Consider the following 23,836-nt stretch of genomic DNA (forward strand, 5'->3'; position numbering starts at 1 on the left):
GATGCTCTCATTCTGTTTGTGACACTCTATGCTACAAAACCATGCTGTTTTTTTTACTACAAGGACACAGTTTTTTGAACGCAAGTTATTCCATAACGGATACAAACAATAATGTACCCAAAGAAATGAGACGTAAACATAGGAATAACTATCTATATTACAATGTTATTGCTTCGTTGGACTAAAAGTGCTCTTTGGGATGTCGTTCAGTTGACCCTTACCTTTATAGCTAAACAAGGATTTACTACCATGGATGTGTTTATGACTCGTTATTACAATGAATCTGGTATGTACCGAGTTTTGATTATGCATGTTTTGATGTGTAATGCTTATACAAATTTAGGAAATACATTCTTCATAAGCTTTTCATTGAAAAACAGTGATCTATCATCGATGCTTGAGGCTTAGATCTTTAGAATGATATATACTGTAATTCCTCAAATAAAAGCCGGGGCCTTTATTTACCAGAACTTGCAGAAGGTAACAGGCTTTTATGTGTCAGTTTGCTTCATGCTGAATCATGCACACGCAGTATCATCAGCTCCTAGTGTTATCGAATCAGACGCGTCAGACAGAAACAGTTCTCGGTTCAGTGCACTGGTGATCCGAAAACCGATGCGACCCATTCATGACTCGAGAATGAGAAACGTGCAGTATCATCAGCTCCTCGGTTCTCGAATCAGACGCGTCTGACAGAAACGCTTCTCTGTTCAGTGTACTGGTGATCCGAAAACCGATGCAACCGGTTCACAGTGGGCGTGCACGTTCGTTATCTGGCTCTGCTGCACAAATTTCCCCCCGGCCTTTATTTAAGACCGGCCTTTATTTGTCCGTGTTGACCACGCCCCCGGCCACTATAAGAGGCCCAGCGTTTATTTGACTGTAACGAATTAAAACTCCATAATCTTCGGGAAGGAGGAGGCAGGAACCGGCGGACAATCAAATTAAACTTTGAACAACTGACACGCACAAATAAAAACCAAACACAACTAAAACCCAGGCCTGGTCCTCTCTTGTCAGTCACTGTCGTCGCTCATTTCCAATCACTCCACCGGCCTCGCTCCTGTTCCCATGGCTCTCGGCCCTGCCCCACTCGTCACATTGACTACCGGTTTTTATTTGAGGAATTATGGTAGTTTGTAAAAATTTATTTTGTCCCATTTCATTGAATCTATTTGTAAACATTGACACGTGCAAACAGATAGCGTTAAGTGAGCTGGCGTCCAAGTTTAAAAGGATCTTTAGGTGCATTTGCTAATCCTTGACATGGACAGTTGCATATGCAATGCTCGATTACTTTGTGGTGTTGTTTTCCACAGTGGAGGGATGTGTGTACTGTCGGGAGATCATTATCCCTACAGTCATCTGTTAGCGTTTGATCACAGATAGCAGTAGTGGAGTCTCCCCTTCCACATCTTCCCCTTCCTATGCGGCTGCAAAGCTGGTTCTGATCCAGCCAGAAGCTCACACAAAACTGAGGCAGGTGCAGCAACACAACTAGGCCTAATCTCTAATCTATCTCCGTATGGGAGAAGGTTTGGCCAAAGGCCTGCCAGGTTATATAACACAAGTACAAACATGTTGAGGGAGACCGATAAGTCACTTTTTATTTGATGTAAACAGGACTACACTGGCTTAGACTCCTGTCTCTTGTTCCTTACGTGAGAGAAGCCAGTGATGAAAGCATGAGCCAAATCTAACACACACACACACACACTCGCACATTACAGGCAGAGCGGCATGACATTTGGGCACAGATATTTTTTACACTCTGAACCAGATTTAGCAATGGGTGTTGAACACCATGAAATAGGACAGGCTGACTTTTGTCTGTTTGATTTTACATTATGATGCTTTCAAGTCTTCCGGGGAAATTCATACTTATTTGCACACGATTACAATGTGAGGTGTTTTAAAGTGAATCTGGTTGGAATAAAACATAAAACGGATTTATATCTTTTCATTCTTTTTTGGATGAACTGTTACTAAAACTCTGGCCATTAAGTTATAAGTCAATTATTTTGATGTTATGGCTGGTATACGATTAATTCCTTATATTCTAAAGCTATACTACACTAAAAAATAGAAAATCAAAACACACCAAAACTAAATAAATAAGGTGAATAAGTACATTTAAGCATCACAATTGGGCAGCACAATCTAATTGCGATTTTACATTATATTGGAATTAATTAAATTCCAAATAAATGTTCCAGGTTTGCTGTGTATGTTTGGACTGTATAATAATTTTATTTTACACTGCAACTAATTGCAATATTAATATCAGTCTTCATTCATATTGCAATTTATATATATATATATATATATATATATATATATACCAACACCTCCAACACTTCTTCATTAGTATGTCCTTGTTTAACAGTTCCATCTGATACTTGAAATCTGATTATTGAAAAGCAATTATTAATATACTGTCACTTTTCAGAAAATATGCATTTATATCAATCAAAATGGTAAATGGACTGCATTTATATAGCGCTTTCAACAGACCCATGCCCATCCAAAGCGCTTTACAAGTTGCCTCACATTCACACACTCATTCATACACCTACTGCGGTGTCAGCCATTCAAGGCACCATCCAGCTCGTCGGGAGCAGCTGGGGTTAGGTGTCTTGCTCAAGGACACCTCGACACTTGGTCAGGTGGAGCCGGGGATCGAACCACCAACCTTCCGGTTTGTAGACAACCTACATGAACCACTGAGCCACTGCCGCCCAATCATGTTTGCATATTTAGCATTGGATTTGCTGTTAGTGGAGTCATTGTATGGTACACTGGTAATATTACTGCTCTCACTCACAAGGCCTTTCAATCTGTATTTTGCCTGCAACAAATACACAATAAATCAGTTTAAAAAGAAAGAGGTGTCAGTGTGAAGTCACTTACAAACCACAATGTGCCACAGCTGAGAAAAAAAAACATGGCAGAGACTCTCAATCATGTCTTCCATTCTTTTGTGCAATTCAAAGCGTGTGCAGAGAAAATAACGCTGCAACCTTTTCCCATAATGCTATTCATTTATTCACTTAGGTGGCCTTCTTTGTAAACTATGGATCACCAGGGTCTCTTCTAGTCTTGACTTCTCAAATATTAAATCAGCTTTATCTACAGCCTAATTAAATAAGAGGTTCTTCTGAAATACCCCTGGAGACTATGTGAGCAGGGAGAAATTATTCCTAAAAGCAGAAAAGCCGCAGATAAATGCTCTTATCAGCCAAAAGCAGAAATGCCCAGCACATTGAACCAAACATCTGGCCAACATCAAACAAATAAAGAGAGCAAACAGCCTACACCAGACAGCCTGATACAGAAGAATAAACTTTGCTTGTCTGAAGCATTACAATAATTCACTATAAATTAATCAATAATTAAAGCCATTTTAGTAGAGCTTTCGTGGTACCAGGCTTCCCATTTTTACTGCGCAGCATATATAAGCACGGATAAATTTACAATAAAGGATGTGAAATCAGAGTGACATTTCATTACATTAATGATTCAGTACTCATCCACTTTAACAATAACAAGTGCTCACACTTAGCACATAATGAGTATTGGAAAAGACAAGCATGAGTCCTCTAAAGTCTCACTTAACGAAGTGAAATCTTGATTTTAATGTAAAGTAATTGCGAAACTAGAAATTATGTGCATTTTTTCACCTTAATGAATAGAAAAAAAATCAGCTGACGTCCCTGAATGAACAGAGGTTGAATAATTTTGGTTGGGTAAAATGTGGCAATGAAGTGCTGGATATAGCCTTGATATAAAGATGGAAATATGTGATGCATTTTTATTGTGGAAAGAAATAATCAGCATGCCAGCTTATCAGTAAGTGTTGAGTCAAGAGCTTTGAAGTGAGACAGATTTCAATTCTTTGGCATGGCAAACATCACAGAAATAGATTATGCTTGCCATGAATGTATGAAAGTCAGTTTTAGCCTCAGTGTAAAAAAATGAACTGTAACAGGTAATTGTGAGATAAAGTAAAGTTACACTGTGAGATATAAAGTCCAATTATGAGTTAAAGTACTATTGTGGGTAAGTTGTGATAAGCTATAATAAAAAACTGTGAGAAGTAGTTCCAATGTGGGATATAGTTGCAATTATTTGAAAGTCACAAAACATTTTATGATGCAAAATATAAAGTCACACTTTGTCACATTGCTAACAAAATTGTGAAATACAGTCACACTTTGTGATAAAGTCCCACTGTGAGTTACAGTTGCAAATCCCTGTAAAAGTAACAAAAAGATAAAAGACACAAGATATAAAATTACATTGTAAAGTTTGATGTCATATTTACAAGAAATAAAAGCAAAATGGTAAATTATAGTCACACTGTGGGCTATTAAGTCCCACTGTGACATATAGTATAGCAATTTAAGGCAATTTAACTAAAGGCAAATTGTGAGACATAAAACTTGGTTTAGCTGAAATAAAATATAAGTAACCATTTTTGGTGAATGATTAATAATAATGTCAATAATAATGTTTCATATTAATTGTGTAATAGCTTTATTCGGCTGAAGTGATCGTGTTAATAGCGTTATGCTTGAGCAGAGGGTGAAGGAGGGACATTTAATTGGAGATCCTTCAAGGTTGCCCGTTGCCTGGCAGAAACCCAGCATATTTTACCACTGGCATGTGATGTTTCTCCTTCCTGGGAAGGACAGAGGAGGTGCTTGCTGAGGAAAAAACATGCTGTCTATGCAATAACGTACTATCGCAATGAACGTCAACAACTGACGTCAAAACAGCACGCTCCACGAATTTCAAATGAACCTTTGCGATGAAACTTACACAACAGACCTGTTCAGCAGATATGATGCAGAGTCAGTCACTTGACACAAATGCAATATGGTCCTCTCAAAAGGATTGCAGTAAACTGAAAAGATCTCCTGAGCTGCAGGAGTGGGAGTTGAAGGACATTTATGCTGCAGCTGTCCATCGGTAGAACCACACATACACCACCACACAACCAGATCACTCAAGGACATCACCTTCTCCTGGGAGGCATTGAGTTTTCCTCAAAATGAATTAGATGGGGCAATTTATTTCTACATATGAGATCAAATGATGTACATAAATAATGAAATACAGGTGAAAAGTCATTTTGAGAGGAGTGCCTCACATTACTGAACCTAGAAGGCGTATTATATTTTTTATGCATTCATTTTATAATTAAAGGTGCATCTTCTGTCTCTATTAATACACTAGTTTAACAGAGGATTTACTAAATAAAAATCCCAAAATATGGTGACCATTAATACAAATAAAAATACAATTATATTAAATATAAGATAATTTTTTATGATAAAAATGTATTTGTTATGAAATAATTGAAAACAAAAATACTTAAAATAAAGGAAATTATGTTGTTGATGGGTATTATTATGAAAGTAAAAAAAAAATGACATGATAAAAATTTTACAACTAATTTGTAAAAAAAAAAAATATATAAATAATGTTTTAAATATTGTAATTATTCCTAATAATAATAATAAAAACAACACAAATTAATTTATATAAATATTGTCAACGTATGTAAACATACTCATACTAAACTAACTTAAGGTACAAAAGCTAAAAGGTACATCTTAGTACTCTATTTACCCCTTAAATGTACATATTAATACTTCAAAAGTACATTTATATTAGTACCTTTTGAAAGGGTACCACCTCAGAGACAGTTTAGCTTTTTTTCTTATAGTGTAGTATGTAAATAAACAATAAAAAAACTGCATTTTAGTGTGATAGTGTAAGATTAATTGTATCCCCGATAGAACTGGTACAGTTACATTAGTAATTTAGATCCATTTAATAGATTATTCATTTCTATTAGATTAATTGATTCGATTAAAAACACCAGCGATCCCTTTGGAGGAGTGCAGCTGTGTGTGTTCCCCTCTCCCCCTGTGTGATGGATTTAGATATGGTTTGTTTCATGGGGCGAGGAACTGCTGTTTTCTCTCTCTACCCCCGCTGTCAGGCAGCGCTCACAAAGGTTGACTGAAACGCTCCCAACCCTGACTGACTCCTTGAGGATTTGTTATCTCAGCAGAAGAAGATGAAGTCTGAAGTGAGCACCTTTCATGCTAAATGAGCTGCATCCCGAGTGGCAAAAATAATTAGGGAAGATTAATAAATTGATTTCATTACATACGGAAAAAAAAAAAGTCATCGTGCGCACTCCGACGTTGTCGTGAAAGAGAGCAAAAAGGTTGTACAAGGTGAAGTCCATAACGCTAGAAATAATTAATGGCCCATAACAGCCTTAAAACAACTGAGCATGAAGCATATGATGAAATAAAACATTGCAACGTCCCCTAATGTCACCGAATGTGCCCTGTGGGGGATTTATTGCAGGACATCTGTGTTTTTCTTGTCCCGTTAAGAGCATGAAGCTGATTAAATATGGGCTTGAGTTGTATAATCTCACACTGGGCTCTAATGAAGCCTTGTATCCCTAGAGAATTATGCTGGAGTACAACAACAGCATAATATGCAGCAGTTCATCAAACTACATTCAGTGGGGTGAAGCATGAAATATAACAGTATATAAATTCTGAGAAAGCCACTGAGCCTCTGAGTATAAAGTACTGAATCTTTTGGTTGTTCGACCTTGTAGCTTTGCTAGGAGACAGGGGTAAAAGACAATGAAATGGGGAATGACATTGTCATGGGAACTTGCTGATGCAGCAGTGTCTTCCTACAAGTTCTAACCTTATACATCTCTCCCAGAGAGCCCCATCAGAATGGCCTGACACAGCTGTGCTGCCAGTACAATTCCGTCAGAGCATTAGACATGGCTTTAGTGATATCCCCACAACATCACTTACAAACACCCAGAGAAAAAGGAGTCCAAGGTGAGATATGGGATATTATGTACTACTACATCACTGAGTAAAATCTGAAATCAGATGATGATATAAACCAGGGGTCCCCAAACTTGGTCCTGTAGGTCCTGCAGAGTTTAGCTGAGCTCCAACCCTAATTAAACACACCTGGACCAGTTAATAAAGGTCCTAATAGGCATACTAGAAACTTCCAGGTAGGTGTGTTGAGGCAAGTTGGAGTTAAATTCTGCAGGACACTGGCTCTCCAGGACCAAGTTTGGAGACCCCTGGTATGAAATGTGCAATATGCTATACAACTAAAACCACACTGTGGATAAATCCTTGCGTCACACGTGAGAGAAATGAAGAAACATGGAAAACGTTTTGTTAAACACTATAACGCAAACTATTTTCCACCCTCAATACCACCCTCAATAGAGGTGAGACCCTTGAGTAAGGCACTGAACCTCCAACTGCTCTCTGGGTGCCTCAGCAATATGGCTGCCCACTGCTCTGTGTGTGTGTGTGTGTTCACTGCTGTGTGTGTGTGCACTTGGATGGGTTAAATGCAGAGGACAAATTCCGAGTACGTGTCAACATACTTGGCCACTCACCACTTCAGTCAATTCACTTCATAAAGCTCAAGTGTTTAATATGACCTAATATACATTAATAAATAATGTATCTTATTTACAATATATAATAATATTGTTAAAAAAAATCATTAAAAGTACATTTGCAGTGTACACAGGTCTATAAAAATCCATTATTTGTAGGACAGGAAAAAACAGTGGTTATACTGGGTTGCACCGACATCACCTTTTGTGAAAAAAAAATTGTAAGAATGGGAATAACCTGACTACGAAGCCTTGAGGCACTCCTAAAATTATGGTCAGAAACTTCACAAAGCAGCAACAATAACTCACTTCACTAAGCTGCACCTGAAGCACAAATCTGTGAGGGAACCACAGTCCTCTCTGAGGGCATTTGTGTCCCCGGGGCAGGTATGACTTTGAGGCTAATGAGGTGCAAAGAGGACACAGAGGCCTCAAAGGCCACAGAGCAGCAATGATCCATCAGACAAAAAGAGCAATGTAGCTGACACAGAAGAGACAGAGAGAGAGAAAAATGGGGGGAGAAAGAGAGAGAGAGAGCGAGAGAGAGAGAGAAAGAGAGAGAGAGAGAGAGAGAGAGAGAGAGAGAGACTATGCGCTTGACACTATGAGCTTCATTCAACAAACTCACCATTTCTATGCAAATAGTGAACAGGATTCACTAGGAACAAATTATTAAATCACACAACTTTTCATTGACATTGAACAACTAACAATATCATAAACACTCTGGCAGAACAGCGATGCTCGTGTACTGTTATTGTTTTTGACTCTGGGCCTTGACTCTAGACAAAGACAAATACACTTCACAGGATAATTAACAGGAAGGTTATTGGCTTCAGCGGCCGGAAAAGGCATGGTCTAATTTTATGGTGATTCAATCCCTATTCACCTCCACTGCATGACATGAATTTAAACTTTATTAATTCAGCTGCACACCTCATTTTGTGTTCTTCTGATGAAACAGTCATATAGTAGGTATCTAGAATGACAAGAGGGTAAGCAAACAATGACAGAATTAAATTTTTTTGGATGAACCATTTAGCTGATGTATAATCAAAGTGACAGCACTTTATCTTAACTGTCAGTTATGTTGTTCTTCTTTATTTCCCTGTTCGTTGAGTTCTGCATTTCTGTGCCAAAAAGATTATATTTTTAAAAATTGTTGTTTGGACCCCAACATTCTTTAAAACATCTATTATGTTATGCAAAAGAATTTAACTCATACAGATTGGGAACAACATGAAGGTGAGTAAATGATGACAGAATATCTATTTTTTTGGCGAACTATCCCTTAATCGTTTAATAATCCCCATAATAATTTTTGCCAAAGCCAGATCTGTGTTACCTGGGTCATGTGTCATTACTATAATTTGTCAGGTTTCCTCACAAGACTAGATCTTATTCCAGAAGCTGTCATCTCAGCAGGCACTGCCTGATATATCCTAACCTTTTAAAAAAAACTGCTGGAGTGAATGTCAATGTAGAATGTATGTTAAATGTTGTTGTAAACATAAATACTGTTATGCAAGACAAATTTCAGACACAGTCTGACAATAAAGTATGAAGTAAGTAAGTAAAGTAAAGCAAGCTGGTTAACCCGTCCACCTGTACGCATTATGGCCAATATTGTTTGTATATGGTCAGTCCCTCTGGCTACATTTGACGATAAAGTACACTACCATTCAACCTTTTAATGTGACATTGAAGACTGAAGAAATGGCTGCTGAAAATTCAGCTTTCCATACATATGAAAACATTAAATCTATAAATGTATAACAATAGAAAAAAATATATTTTAAATTGTACAAATATTTCATAACATTAATATTTTTTACTCTATTTTGTTAGATAAATACTGCCTAGGTAAGCATAACAGGCTTCTTTCAAACAGATTAATTAAATTATTATTTTCTATTAGTGTCTAAATAATAGTGTAGAGATTTCTTATGCTCAAACCCAGCTAATGCTTAATTCTGCAAACACCATGATACGTTTTTATAAGCAAATGAGTTAAGAAAAAACAGACTGTTGTTGTTTATCCAATGGGACCACTTATGAAATCTTGTTTAAATATTATGAAACGAGATGAAACACATTAGGTAAGCTGCTTGATTAGTGAATTTAATTAGCATGAGAAGCAATTTTAAGGAAGTCAAGCTATGAAAACTATTAAAAATTTACAGCAACTGGTGTTCTTTATGCATTCCATTTGCACAGGTACAAATTAAACAAAGTGGAGATCAAAATTAGAGAACAACCAACAATTTCCTAAATTTCAAGGTCACTGATTAGCCCTATTTGAAGTTATTTTAACAAAAGTTGAAGGGCAATTTTATTTTTTCAAGCTTACTCATATTTTAGAAATTGATTGTATTCTGGTACACTGTGTGTGTGTGTATGTATATATATATATATATATATATATATATATATATATATATATATATATTACAGACCAAAAGTTTGGACACACCTTCTCATTCAAAGAGTTTTCTTTATTTTCATGACTATGAAAATTGTAGAGTCACACCGAAGGCCTCAAAACTATGAATTAACACATGTGGAATTATATACATAACAAAAAAGTGTGAAACAACTGAAAATACGTTATATTCTAGGTTCTTCAAAGTAGCCACTTTTTGCTCTTCTTTAGCTGGAGATTTCCCCAAGTAAGCTTTCAGGAGGCTCCGGTCTCCCTCCTACACCCTGATGTGGAGCTAAAACAGCTGACCTGCTCCTCATGGACCTGACTTACTGTTCCACAGACTAATTGCCACCTTAATGTTATTTTCTGTCTTGGTTTTACTGGCTGCCAAGAAGTGCACTTGGGACCAATTTCATGTAAGATAAGATAGTACTTCGAAGTAAGAGAAAAATTTGAATTGACTTTTTGTAAAAGGGCATTCAGTGAATACCACTTCTTGAAATTGTGAAATTGAAATCTGCACACAGTGATGTCCTTTTCTCAAACATCTATCATTGCTGGTGAAAAGCTCAACCTCACGATGCTATAAACTGGTTTTGCATTTTCATTTTTTTTATTCAGTGTAACAAAAAATAAGAGACACATTTAAGCACAAATTATTCAATAAATAATAGGGCTGTGAATCTTTGGGTAGGCAGCAATTCGTTTTGATTCACAATTCATAGGTTTTCGATTCGATTTCTGCAAATTCAGAATGATTCGATTTGATTTGATTCACAATTAAATTAGATTTGTTTCGATTAAAACGATTATATTCTGAATTCTTGAAGTGCACTCACAGGATTATAGAACACTTGTCCATTGTTAGTTGCTAGTTTAATCCTGTGACAGTCTCGGGCGGTGATATAATGGAGCGTGTTTAGGAGATAAGCGAGGCACGTACACTGTTCAAGGTCTCCATTAATTCTTGCTTGTAGTAATTTAATGTGTATATAATTTGAAAGCATTGAATCGCTATAGAAATCGTGATTCATTTGATTGCTAGCGTTTTAAATCGATTACTGTCCGAGATTATTGTTAAAAAATCATGTTTCAGATCGATGCATATGCATCGTCAGGGTTTGTAATCGATGCATTGAGAAAACAAGTGAATCATTACACCCCTAATAAATAAGCACAGGGGTGAGGATGCACACCAGTGTAATTATGTGATTGTAACTAAAAACAAAATTAAACTTTCTGAAAAGCTGATGTTTAATCACATCCTCTGCCAGCATCTGAGAAGGGGGATGGGCTGATGGTCAAGACAGTCCCAGCCTATAATGGCTTTACACACATTCTATCAATAACCACCTCCATGTGACCCACTGAACGAAGTTACACTCCACTCATTAAAGGGCTTTGGTGTAGGAATGTTATTACGAGGAACCGCCCCCCAAAAAATTTGGTAATCCCTTTGTACCTTTTTCTTTGCCAGCCCTAGCGTCATTCACTGTGAGGTCAAATGCTCATTTTGGCCTCTAAATCTGTAATCTCATCCATTCTGTGCGATCTATCTTGCTTTTTCTTTTCCTTTCTCATGCTTTCGTTCACTCTTTCTCTGTGAACTGACCATGAAATAAGAGAAAACATGGAGTACTAAAGGGAACTAGAATTAAGAAAGTAAAGACAGAACAAGAAACAGCTGCTAGCCCATTTAAAGAGTGAAAAATAAAAATAAAATTAGATAAAATACACACACACACACACACACACACACATATACATATATACACATGCACACAAACACAAACACACACACATACACACACACACACACACACACACACACACACACACACTACAGGGCAGCTTGAATCTGATAGGCTGACAAACGTTCTAAGTTGTGCAATTATTTTCAAGGAAACACATGGCGAAGGGGCAGAGAGATGGGTACCCACTCTTTTGTGTGTTTGTCAGGTGTCAAAGAATGAACTAACATGCACTTGGAGACTTTCTATCTCAAAGTCAGTGGCAGGTTGGTGTAGTAGGGGTCAGTGGATATTCAGGATTTAGTTCAGACATCTGTGGATGCATCTGGGGCCATGATTTAGATACATTAAACCTTTCGGATTTTTTAAAAAGATTTTCTGATATTGCTGCTAATTAAAATTGTGGAGGATTCTAAAGTATTTATTTATAATAAATCAATCTGTACTGTCGCTATAAAATATAACTCTGAACACAAATTATAGTAGTAGCTTGAGTTTTGATTATAACTGATTTATAGAACATACCTGAAGCTCTGAACATTTTATTAATACTAACATACATCACAACTATGAAAGAGAAGGTCATAAAAGGTAATTCTAGGTTTTACAGAAAGGTTAATTCCTGAAATCCCATCTGTATGAGATGTTTGTGGGTGCACATTACAATCCAGAGATCTACAGGAACACAACCCAGAAGAATTCATCAAGGGCTCTGTTTTGGACAATTCACAGTCAGATCCACCAACCTCCATCCATGCAAAATATTATAAAGCAAGCCCTATAATAAATCACCAGACCAATTAATATGAACACTTACCTATTCTATTTTTTCGTTTTCTTTTTTCAAATGTATTTAATAAAAAAATATAGAGGTTGGTTCTACTGTTCTCCTCATTTGTAAGTTGCTCTGGATAAAAGCATCTGCTAAATGATTAAATGTAAATGTAAATCAATACTTCAGGCATTCTACAAAAACACATCCAAACCTACTGAGCAGCAGATGTTACATCTACATTCAAATGCTGCTCTGAACTGGGGCAATGTCTTCAAAATGAGATTAGCATAGAATCGAGGATTTGGGCTAATTAAGACCAATGAAGATGCACTGCAATACCAGTGACCAGCAAGTCAAAAGCTTGTGTCATTGCATGGGAAACTGGCACATGGAAAATGTGACTCGACACACATGGAATGGACAAATGACCGTTCATGCTACATTTCTGAAATTGTTTCTAAATACCAAATACTTGGATTTAGAATTTCAACCTATGAATCTCAGTACAGGCATATCTTACAGATAAATAACTTGCTACCATCCTCAGAGAAGATATTTTTCCACAGCTTCTGGGCTGGGAAAGAGATGTGGCAAACATGCAGTTCAGAAAGCCTTATATCCTGAGGGAAGGTCATTAGATAAGACAAAGTCACATCTAAAATCCCAAACAGGCCAAAGTGTGAGGCTGCAAATCATCACCTTAACATGTATTTATAGCAAAACAACAGGGTTCTGTGAAAAAATGGAGATGGCATGAGTTTTCGCACAAGTCTTTCTCCTCTTGTTTAGGTGTAATATGGTTCCAACTGCATATCGTTGCCATTTCAACAAGAAGCAACAAGAGGTCTTTTAAGAACACAGTTAGCAAAGACAATAGGTGAGGTGTATTTCAGACCAATGTTGTAATAAAGATGTCCACAGTACACACAATGCTGGGGGCAAATGCACTACTTAAAGAGATAGATCACCCAAAATATGAAACTGCAATAATTTCTTTCTTCAGTGGAACGCAAAAGGAGATAATCGAAAGACTGTGCTGGTTGCTCTTATGTCATATGCGAGTAGGCGTCAACTACCATGAATATCATTGTGATTTACACCTGAGAAGACAAAGGCCTGCATAATGAGCTGCATAATGAGCCTCTCATTCAGCTGTGCCACTGTGAGTGAGGAGTTGCAAGAAAGAATGTGAGAACAAAATAAAAGTATATAATTTTATGTTTGTAGTTTATTAAGAATATATTTAATTATCCCACAACGTAATTTAATATCCACTCGGGGGAGCAGTTAAACAGTTAATTATGAACAATCAAAGCTGACTTTCAAACAAATTGTTTGGCATCATTACCCCAGTCACACAACACAATCCTTCAGAAATCCTTTTAACAATCTTATTTTCTAAAAAAAAAACAAAAAAAAAAAAAACATTTATTGTTATTATTATTATCATTATTATTAATGTTGAAAAGAGTTGATAATATTTTTCTGGGTTTTTAGAGGGAATAAATCGAAAGAAAAACATTGTTTTTACATTTGTTGCAGTCATCTATTTGTTACATTTGCATTATTTACATCAAGCTTTTGAATGGTATAGTATTGTATATTGTTATTGAAACTTCATAATGTTTCACTTGATTACACATTAAGTCAGGAATTATAGTTTGGAAAAAGTCTAACTAGTAAAATGTTTACACGTTATATGAAAACTAGTACAAGTATAAATAAATAAAAAAAGACTTACTCATGTTTATGATCTCTGCTGAATAAAGTGCCTCATTCTTTTCAAATCCTCAACCACATCACATCTTTTTGGGGTGATTTATATCTTATTCCTCTCATCGCGAAGCAAACAGTCAAATAAAAAAAACTTGAAAAGTCTGGCTGCTTTTTCTTCTGTGTGGGCGTATTCAAGCCGCGCGCTTCAGTTTGAATCTGAATAGCGCGTTAAGCGCGGGGGTGTGGTCACATTAGATATAATGAAGGGAGACATGAAAAACAGACATCGTGTTGTTTTCATATGGATTACTTTATCACAGAATATCTGTTTTCGGCAGCACTTGTTTAGTTTAAAAATATGTCAAGCTTTCTATAGATATCTCTCTCATGTCTCTTCGTTGAGTATTCACTTTAATGACGTGTTTTTAAAAGAAGATCAGCGCAGACAAAGGCTGCAGACAGCGCACCTTGTTTGTTATCTTTATTTTATAAGTGCACTAAGTTTTGTTGTCATTATATCTGTATCCAAAAAAAAGCAGACCCTTTACAGATTCAATTGATTGTATTGCTCTTATCTGTACGATTAAAACTGACAAAGTGTAATAAAAAATGTTTTCGGGGTTATCAGGAAAAAATGACTCAAAACGCATATATGCGTTAATCGACTTTAGGGTTAAAAAACTACAATGAATGTATTTTCCAGGATTTGTGATATGCACGTTTCTTTGTGAAATTGAAATATAACAAAACTAAACCCGAAATCAAACAAGTTACAGAAATACAAGAAATCTCTTAATAACAAACTAAGGCTTTGTCTGTGCTCTTTCCATTTAAGATTAGAGGCAAATACTGGATTTTAATCATGATCCAAACAAAGATGAAGCATACAAGCATGACTAATTTTTAATATAAATTAGATTGTAACATTTCGAAAGTTGAAGCAAAAACAGAATGGTCTGACTTTAATTTTGTGAAACTATACTACATAAAACATATCTGAAAAAAAAAAAAAACAGCAAATGAGCTGAATGAGATGCAGATTCACTCCCTGACAGCAGATAGCGCTTATGAACAGTCAGCAATGATACAGTTTTCCGAAGGGAGAAGGCTGTGACACTCCCAAGGTCAAAGCAATTAATAAAGTTATCTGTAAAAATTTAGCTCAACCCACTGTCATTTGGTGACAGTCCTGGGTCTGCAATTAGGGTTGTTTCATTTGAGTTGTTCAAATTGACATGCATTGTTCGCAAACCCTGCAGACAGGCACTAATTTAAATTAACACCATAACAAGTGCTCTGATCCCATTTCAAACTCTATGTGACATCTGTCAGACCCAATCTGCCTGCACACAGGCCTATAGGTCTAATGTGCAAGCAATATAAAATGGCAATGTATAATCATTATGCATCAAGATATTAAATACAAACACAAAATCATACATTATTTACATAGCCCAGACATTTAAACTAGGCTATTTGGAGTTTGTGAGCAGCAACACTACAATATAATGCACCCCAAAAAATGGGTATTCAGTTTTCATATGACATTTAACAATTTAGTCACTTGGAAACAGCCTGTATTAGAATCTATTGCTGTAGAACATAAATTTTGTGAATATACTGAAACTGAATAAACTGAGATTTTCTAATAATACAGTTCATTCCCAATGACGTGATACATACAAAAGGACGATGACGTGTTTAAATGTTGAGGGGAGTATGAGACAGTGACGGAGGCTGGTAAAAAGCTCATTAGTTACTTGCACAATCTTCTGAGAAACTCCAACATGTAACCGAAGCCTGTGGCTGAGTTTGGAAGTGGCTGTTCTGTAAGTCAGTAGCCTGACATGGGTGCCAATGTTCTGTGAGGCCACGTAACGGCAAAAGCACAGCCCTGGGAACATGATCGCACTTACTGGATGGAGTGTGTGGAGGAAAATATAAAACTCCTGAGCAAGAAAGCATGAATGTATTACCAGAGTGTGTTGGAAACATTTAGCACAAAATGAGGTTTCGCAGGTTTTGAGCAGTGGAGAGTAGCGCTTGTTGTTTCACAGATCACAAATGCAGACATGGTTTTATGTTTACGCGGCACGATATGCAACACAAAGCATAAAAATACAATATAAGTCATAATCAGTAATTATGTCCCCAATGAAAGTAACAAATTCCTTTGTTTCTAATGGGTTTTATTTGTCTTGTCTCGTCGCACCGGGACATGGCATCACAGTACTGTATGGTATGGGGCGTAACATTTCTGTCACACACTTGAACTATTCGGGCAGTCAGAATGGATAGCTGGCCAATTAAAGCACACCTCGCTTTTCAGAACAATGAGCTTTGTAAAAATCTATGCATTTCAGAAAGGTGGAGCATAGAGGAAAAATAATAATGAAAATAATTAAACTAGTAGGACTATGAAAAGTATGTTTAACAACAATTGTTTCAGAGTATGTACTATGTGGAGTGGAGCGGCAACAATTTCCCCTCCGCGCTCAAAGCATTAGTCATTCCACTCCATTCCACCAGGTTCACTATTTCCCGCTCCTCACTCCACGGTTTAAAAACGCTGCTCCGCCTTCGCTCCATGATGAAATTTGCAGCAAAAGTATTTCAGTATATTTTAAAATATCACAAAGTTCTGTTCAGTTCTGTTTTAAACGAAAAATAAATACAAAGTACTAGAATAATACGTTTTAACGTGATTTATTGAAACACTACAATTAGCCCAAGTCTATGTTAAATGACTGTTTAATTTGCTTGCCTGAGCAGTGTCTCTCCACTATGGTGAATCTAAGGGGTTGTACTTACTTTAGAAACAGAATAAGCTGTAAGTTTTGAGTTTTTAAGCTGATAAATCATAGGACAGCATTGTAAATAATTTTCAGCACTCCTGAATGTTTCTATCTGCATGCAATCTGTACATTATGCGTGAGCTGGTGTGCTGTGCGCGCGTGCAGCAATGTAGCAGCACTTTCGTTTAGAGCGGAGATAAACTACCTGTACAATAAATTGTTTTACAACGTGAATTAACCCAATCAAAATTACAAACAAAAACCCTCCCGCACTCGTCCATAGCGTCATTGTAAACGTCAGGTTTTTTTCTGATTTTAGTAATCCAATTATCTGTCAAGCTAGTTAATGATGTTGAATGTATGAATTTTTAATAAAATGCAATTATATTATGGTTTGTTGGCATTAACTGTGCTTATGATGGAGCAGTAGTGGAGCGCTCTTGGATCTAGTGAAAACCACAACGCTCCAATGTTCTAAAATTCCACTACTTGCTCACTCAAAAATCAATCTGCTCCGCTCAATTCACATTCTCAGAATTATTTCCTAAAACCCAATGGGACAATAAGTGCTTGTAGTTGAAGAAACACCTTGTAAAGTAAGGGTCTCTCTCCTTCTCACATATGCACACACAAAAAGCAGCAGCTGTTACCCGCTTCTAAATTTACCAGAAGCAGGCTGACAGAGTAGGTGTGTTTACACATGGCATCCTGATATTGTGCACACCAATTTAACAGAGCCTCCATCCATCTCGCAGTACTCCTCAATTACTACCACAAATAAAACTGTAAACCCACCAGGGACCCATCAGTGCATTATGATCAACTATCTCTGAAAAAAGTGCAACAGCCAATACAGAAATAATGCAGGCCCTTAGTTATTATAGTGTCAGAACTTAGTTACAGAGCTGCCTACTGGAGTATTATTATTCATTCTGCATTTGGCAACAAACTAAAATACAGACACACACTAGAAACACACAGGAACAATCCAATCAAAACTGACCCCCTTGGCTGACTGCAGTCTATAAGTCACTAGCACCACACTAAGAAAATCGTTGGCCCATAAATCAGTCAGATAAAAACCTGGGCCCCCATTTCATTAAAGTGCCCATATTACGCCTTTTTGACTATTACATTTCATGCAGTGTGTCATGTAGATGTATGTGAACATAAACTTTCTGCAAAGTTGTGTAGCCAACAGTGCACGACAGATAAAGTTATTGTCTGTCAAAAAAAGAAAAAAAAGAAAAAAAGAGAAGGCTCACAATTGCCTAAACAAGTCGTCAGGAGTTTGAATCTTATTCTGTTACGCTCTACATCACGAAATAACACATTTGCATAATGTACGCCCACATTTTAGGTCGTCTGCTCACAAACACAGTCAAATTTCTGTGTGGTTAACATCTTGACAGTGGCACTTACATGGCAGTCTATGGGACAATCACAAGCCTCCCAGTTTTCATTCAAAATATCTTAAATTATGTTCCGAAGACGAACAAATTTTTACAGGTTTGGTACGACATGGGAATAGGGGATGATGGGAATGTTAATTTTGGGGTGGAGTATCCCTTCAATGCTGCAGTCAACACTTTTCATTTCATTTTAATTCTATTTGTGATTACCGTAATGGATTTAGTTTAACTGCAGCAGCATTTTTATTCACCTGTGTTGCCATAGTTTCTACAAGCGGAAACATATAGCGTGGATATTACACCATTGATAGGCAACAACGAACCGGGATGATTATCTGGATTTACAAATCCTTGGGAACTTTTGGGATAACTTAAGTGCACGACTGCATGAAATATATAACAATTTGCAAGTGGTTTTTGGATATTTTATTACAAACATCTTACATAGTGTGCCTTTAAAGGGACAGTTAAACCATAAAGTGAAAATTCTCTAATTATTTACGCAGCTTCATGTCATTACACCTGTATGCATTATTTCTTATTTGGAGAGAAAAATATGATAGTTTTTTAGTTATTATTTTTTAAATATGAATATTCTGGCAACGATTACTTTGACTTAGAATATAATGCACAAGTCAGTAATAATAACTACACTATTTTTGAAGTTGTAAACAAAAAGATTAGTTGCAACACATTCACAAGAAAACACTGTTCCAATCTTTCTTCTAAAGAATTTTACACTTAATTTAATGTTTCTGCAATGTCTTTGTAATTATTTGTGAAATTTTGTAAATTCTGACTGAAAATTGTTACTTCCAACACAATTTTTATTTTCAGTGCACTTTTATGGTGCTTTTTTTTTTTTTTTTTTTGACAGCTGTAGCCTAATTAACGTCAATTATAGGTATTAAAATGAATGGCCACGATATTCTTCAAAATGCATTTTTTTTTGCAAGTACACTAAGTAAATTAAAATTGATTTTTTGTTTTTGTTTTACTAAGCATACTACTTACATTTTATTTGTTATAGTAATACTGTTTATTGTTGTGTCAACTATTCCATTGTACACCTTCGATATTGTTGGCACTGTGGAAAAACTGCTTATGTTCTTCTTAGAGGTTGATTGATATACATCGACTGGTGTTTTTACAGTTTTTTGTTTTTTTTTGGTGGGGGAGGGGTGCGGGCATTTTTAAACTATATGTTTATATATAGCCATAACTATATGTTTAGCCATTTTTTATGTTTATGCCTTGAAGTAAATAGGTTAGAGGTGTTATTCTCAGTCATTCTACATGTAAGTGTCACTGATAACTGAACAGGGGTCCGTTTTAGCATGCGAAAGTGTGTCAGAAAGAGGAAACTGCACAAAATGGACTTACATTAGCTCATTAAAATGAATATGCACAAGGGATTTGATTTGGGGGCATGCAAATGTTTTCATAAAGCAGACTCCCTGTCCATTACACACAACTAACTCAGACACCATAGGTATAAGGCGGCAAATAAACAGATGCAGAGAAATGAGAATAAGCATGTTCTTGTTTTGCAATGACAAACTCTGAACCACCTGTGAAGAGCTCAGAGGAAAGTATAACGGCCCAAAGTGGAATGAGTGCGCAGCTCAAACAAGTGTTGAAGATGAAGCAAACATTTCACTCTACTTCCTCTCAACATATAGGAGATTTCAATTTGTCTTCGCTTGCCCCAAGTGCTGAACACAAATTGTAATGGGGTTTGAAATAATTGGAACAGGGAGATGTCGGAAAGAAAGTAGGCAAAATTTGATAAATGGTTCGTTTTATGATTCATATTATATTTAGCTGCATGTTAGTTGCAGTCAGTAAATCAAGACTCGACCAAAAGTCCAATTTTATGTAATTTTTCTAAATACTTTATTCTTTTTAATCTAAAATATACTGAATGAAAGCACAAGGTAAAGCAATCAAAGCATTAAACATTTAAAAACAACTGCATTATCATCATCTTATCAACCCATTTAATGCTTCAAACAAGCTAAGAATGTAACTATAAGAAGGGGGGGGGAGCTCTTTAAGGTGTATATTGCATTGTAAGATAAAAAATGTTTTCCTAGCCATGAAGTTTCACGGGAAAAGAAAAACCTCAGGCTGTCAGAATGTGGAGAAGCCAGTTGTTTTGTGTCTCTGGCTCTCAGTCATATCATGCTCACTGAACTGGCTTCAGGTGTAAGCAGTGATCAATACATTGATTTTAAGGCTGTAGCACATGTACTCTATAAGGGGGTGCTCTTTATTCCAAGACTGTGTGTACATGTTCACTGAAGCATTATTACCCATCACAAAGACCCCTCCCTGTTTCTGGATCAGTGCTGTGATTCTTTAAAAGACGCCGTCTGGGAGTGTGTACAGCTGGGGGTTAGTCCACTGCCCCACTTACTCACCAAGCTGTAGATAAAGAGTCTTCCTACAAAACTCAAAATCCCTAGTCTGTCCCAATCAATCATACAACTACAGCAGCTTTGTTTTGTCAAAACCTGTTACTATGCACACTCCCAGCATGCTTCCTATCTTCCTAGTTACCATGGTTATGCCTTGACATGTTGACAATATAGTGATGCTGATTAAAACCAAAACAAGAAGATTATTTAACACTGATGCCTCCGTTTTTCAAGTATGTAACCGTTTCTTCAACAAAAGTCTCTCTAAATACAAGTGCACTCAAAGAGACTTCATACAAATTCATCAGCATGCGACACATGGAGGAAGGAATGGGATTTGGAAAAGATTAAGGATAAATGTATTGACAGAGGAAAGAACAAAGGTCATGTGACCTTGTATTATACCCACCTCGACTTGCAATGACCTCTGGTGCTGCGCTAGGATTATTATTATTACTTTTTTGTAAACATATAATATAATATAATATAATATAATATAATATAATATAATATAATATAATATAATAATATGTATCATTATTTATTTATACATTTATTTAAAATATACAATATATAATATACAATTTGTGTGTATACTGTATTATGTATGTTTAATTAATTTAATGAATAAAAACAATAGTTGCTATGTTTAATATCGATACACTTTATACACTGTGTATATATTATGCATTTATTACTTTATAACTGATTATTTGTATATTACCGTATATGACTACAATTTTATTCGTATATTAAATCATTTTTTTAATACAAATATATCTAATGTGTATATTTCATATACAGTTTGGGTTATATTTAATATTTATACAGTTTTTTTCAGATATTTATATTATATAAAATATTCATATATAACAATTCTGCATAATGTTATATATCATATTTTTGTTTAAATATGTATTGTATGTTTAGGGAAATTTTAAATATAAAATGTAATAATTAATATAAAATACATATTTGGGGTTGAAAAAATTGATGACACTCTTAACTATGATGTTAGAAATTAAAGATCATCCTTTCATCAACAAAAGTAAAAACAGAAGCACAAAACTAAGTAGACAATGGCACAAAACCACAAAGAAGTTTCTTACCAAGGTAGAGGGAAGCATTCTCCTTCTTCACATTATCATCCAGGTACGTTGGTCCAAGCGTGTAGATAGGAGTGGATCCCATGCCCACCAGGACCTGGGCGCAGATGAACAGGGCAACATATATAGAGTGATCGTTGCCCTCTTGGTCCCTTGGACAGGACGACACATCCAGAGCATCCTTTCTGCTCCCAATCCCATTTGAGCACAGGCCCCCGTTCCCCGTGGACGAATTGACCTCTTGGATTTGATAAGATGGAGAGATGAAATGCGGAAGGGAGAACAGAGCTGCTCCCACGGCGATGAACACCCCTCCTACTGCCAGCCAGCGTGGCCTCTGGCCTCGACCGCCGAAATAACTGATGAAGACCACCACCAAAAGACTTCCAATGTCAAAGCAGCTAACCAACAGTCCCGATTCTGAACTTCTAAGACTGTATCTCTTCTCAATAGTGGTGATGACACTACTAAGATAGCCCGAGACCATCAACGACTGGATGAACGTCAGGTAACACATACAGAACAGAAAACACATGGAGTCTGACAGAATCACCCTCATGTACTTTCTTGCAGGAAAGCGGATGAATCTTGCCAGTGGAAAGCCTATTTTTTTGCCACCTGCTCGGTTGGCTTCAGTTCTCATGGAGCTACTTAAACCCACCATACTGGACATGGAAGGGGAGAAATCTGTCCTGGTGGGTGATTCCAGTTCACACAAGTCTCCTTTCTGTCGCGGCTCAGTGAACGCCAAGCACTGGTTGGTATTTACTAAAGTCTGCATAGTATTGAGCATCCTTGGTTCCAACGACTCATTAACGTTAGGACAGTCTCCGTTAAGAACGGGCAGGCTTTTGGATTTGTAGTAACCACCCGGATCTCCATATTGTCCCTGGAATTCACAGACTTCCAGAGATTCTGACATATCACTCCCGGTCTCATTGTTAGACGATGAAGTCATTTTGGCTTAGTGGAGTCAATGCAAATAGAGCTAAGATTATACATTAAAGTTTATTCTACAGATTAGACACACAATAAACAAAATAATTTTTTTATTCCTCATCATAATGTGGTCATATCACATGCATTAGATCTGTTATATAATATTTCACCTGTTGTAGCTGCCTACAGTTTCGCCTCAAGTATAGCAGGGAAAAGTATACATAGGATGACATGATATCTGGTCATGGTGCTGAAATGATTTTATGTAGTTAAGTGATTCAGAATCCTAAAGACAATGGAAACAAAGACAAAGTAGTATTAATATTTGTAAAATAAAGGTACTGTTCAAGAAGCAATAGAAATAGCGTAAGTTACTGATCCTGTCATTTGTTTTGTTAAGTCGAGCTGCTGTCTGGTATATTAGCGGTCGAGCAAGACAAAGAATAACAGTAAACGTGCGACAGACCACTGATAAAACACTGTGAGGAAAATTAAAAACGGTGTCAACCTGCCCGAATTATTTGTTTATCTAATAAAACTAATTCCCGAACTAACGTCTGCGAAGTCACGACTTTATAAATGAGATTAGTTCGCAGAAATATAATACAATATACTGCCAGTCCAAACATTGATCCTTTCACTGAATGCATCCATAGCACATCGCTAATAGCTCGACTCTAAGCTCCGATTAATAATAATAATGATGAACTGATTGAAGAATGAACTGAATGAGGTGTGCGTCTACTTACCCGGTCAGATAGAAACAGAGGTAGTGAGTTGTTGTCCTCGACACGAACTATGAGTGAATGAAAGATTGCGGATTTGTGAAGTGACGCCATTCCAATGCATGCTGGGAAATGTAGGCCTATTTCTTTTGTAAAAGTTTGAGGATGTATTCAAATTTGGAAACTGTGATTATTTCAGAATTATTTAAGAAATAAAAAGTTAAACTGAACAGAATTAGAAACCTTTTGTAAAATTATAAACGGCTTTACTGTCACTTTTGATCAACTATGTGTTTAT

General features: G+C 36.4%; 1 protein-coding gene across 2 annotated transcripts in view; it reads right to left on the reverse strand.

Annotated features, from left to right (window-relative positions):
* LOC127946613 (solute carrier organic anion transporter family member 5A1-like) overlaps nucleotides 1–23,649 on the reverse strand; it is a 42,260-nt gene extending 18,611 nt beyond the window's left edge. The window contains exons 1-3 of one of the 2 annotated variants that reach the window (XM_052543310.1): nucleotides 23,563–23,649; nucleotides 22,984–23,099; nucleotides 21,878–22,837 (exon numbers count right to left, since the gene is read on the reverse strand). In XM_052543310.1, coding sequence (XP_052399270.1) covers nucleotides 21,878–22,832 — 955 coding nt within the window. In that variant the 5' untranslated portion in view covers nucleotides 22,833–22,837; nucleotides 22,984–23,099; nucleotides 23,563–23,649. Of the gene's footprint in view, nucleotides 1–21,877; nucleotides 22,863–22,983; nucleotides 23,100–23,562 lie in introns of both variants that reach the window. The other variant, XM_052543309.1, reaches the window with a different exon arrangement.
* Nucleotides 23,650–23,836: the final 187 nt, after the last annotated feature.

Source organism: Carassius gibelio, chromosome A24 (genome assembly GCF_023724105.1).
Source record: "Carassius gibelio isolate Cgi1373 ecotype wild population from Czech Republic chromosome A24, carGib1.2-hapl.c, whole genome shotgun sequence".
NCBI classification, from domain to species: domain Eukaryota; kingdom Metazoa; phylum Chordata; class Actinopteri; order Cypriniformes; family Cyprinidae; genus Carassius; species Carassius gibelio.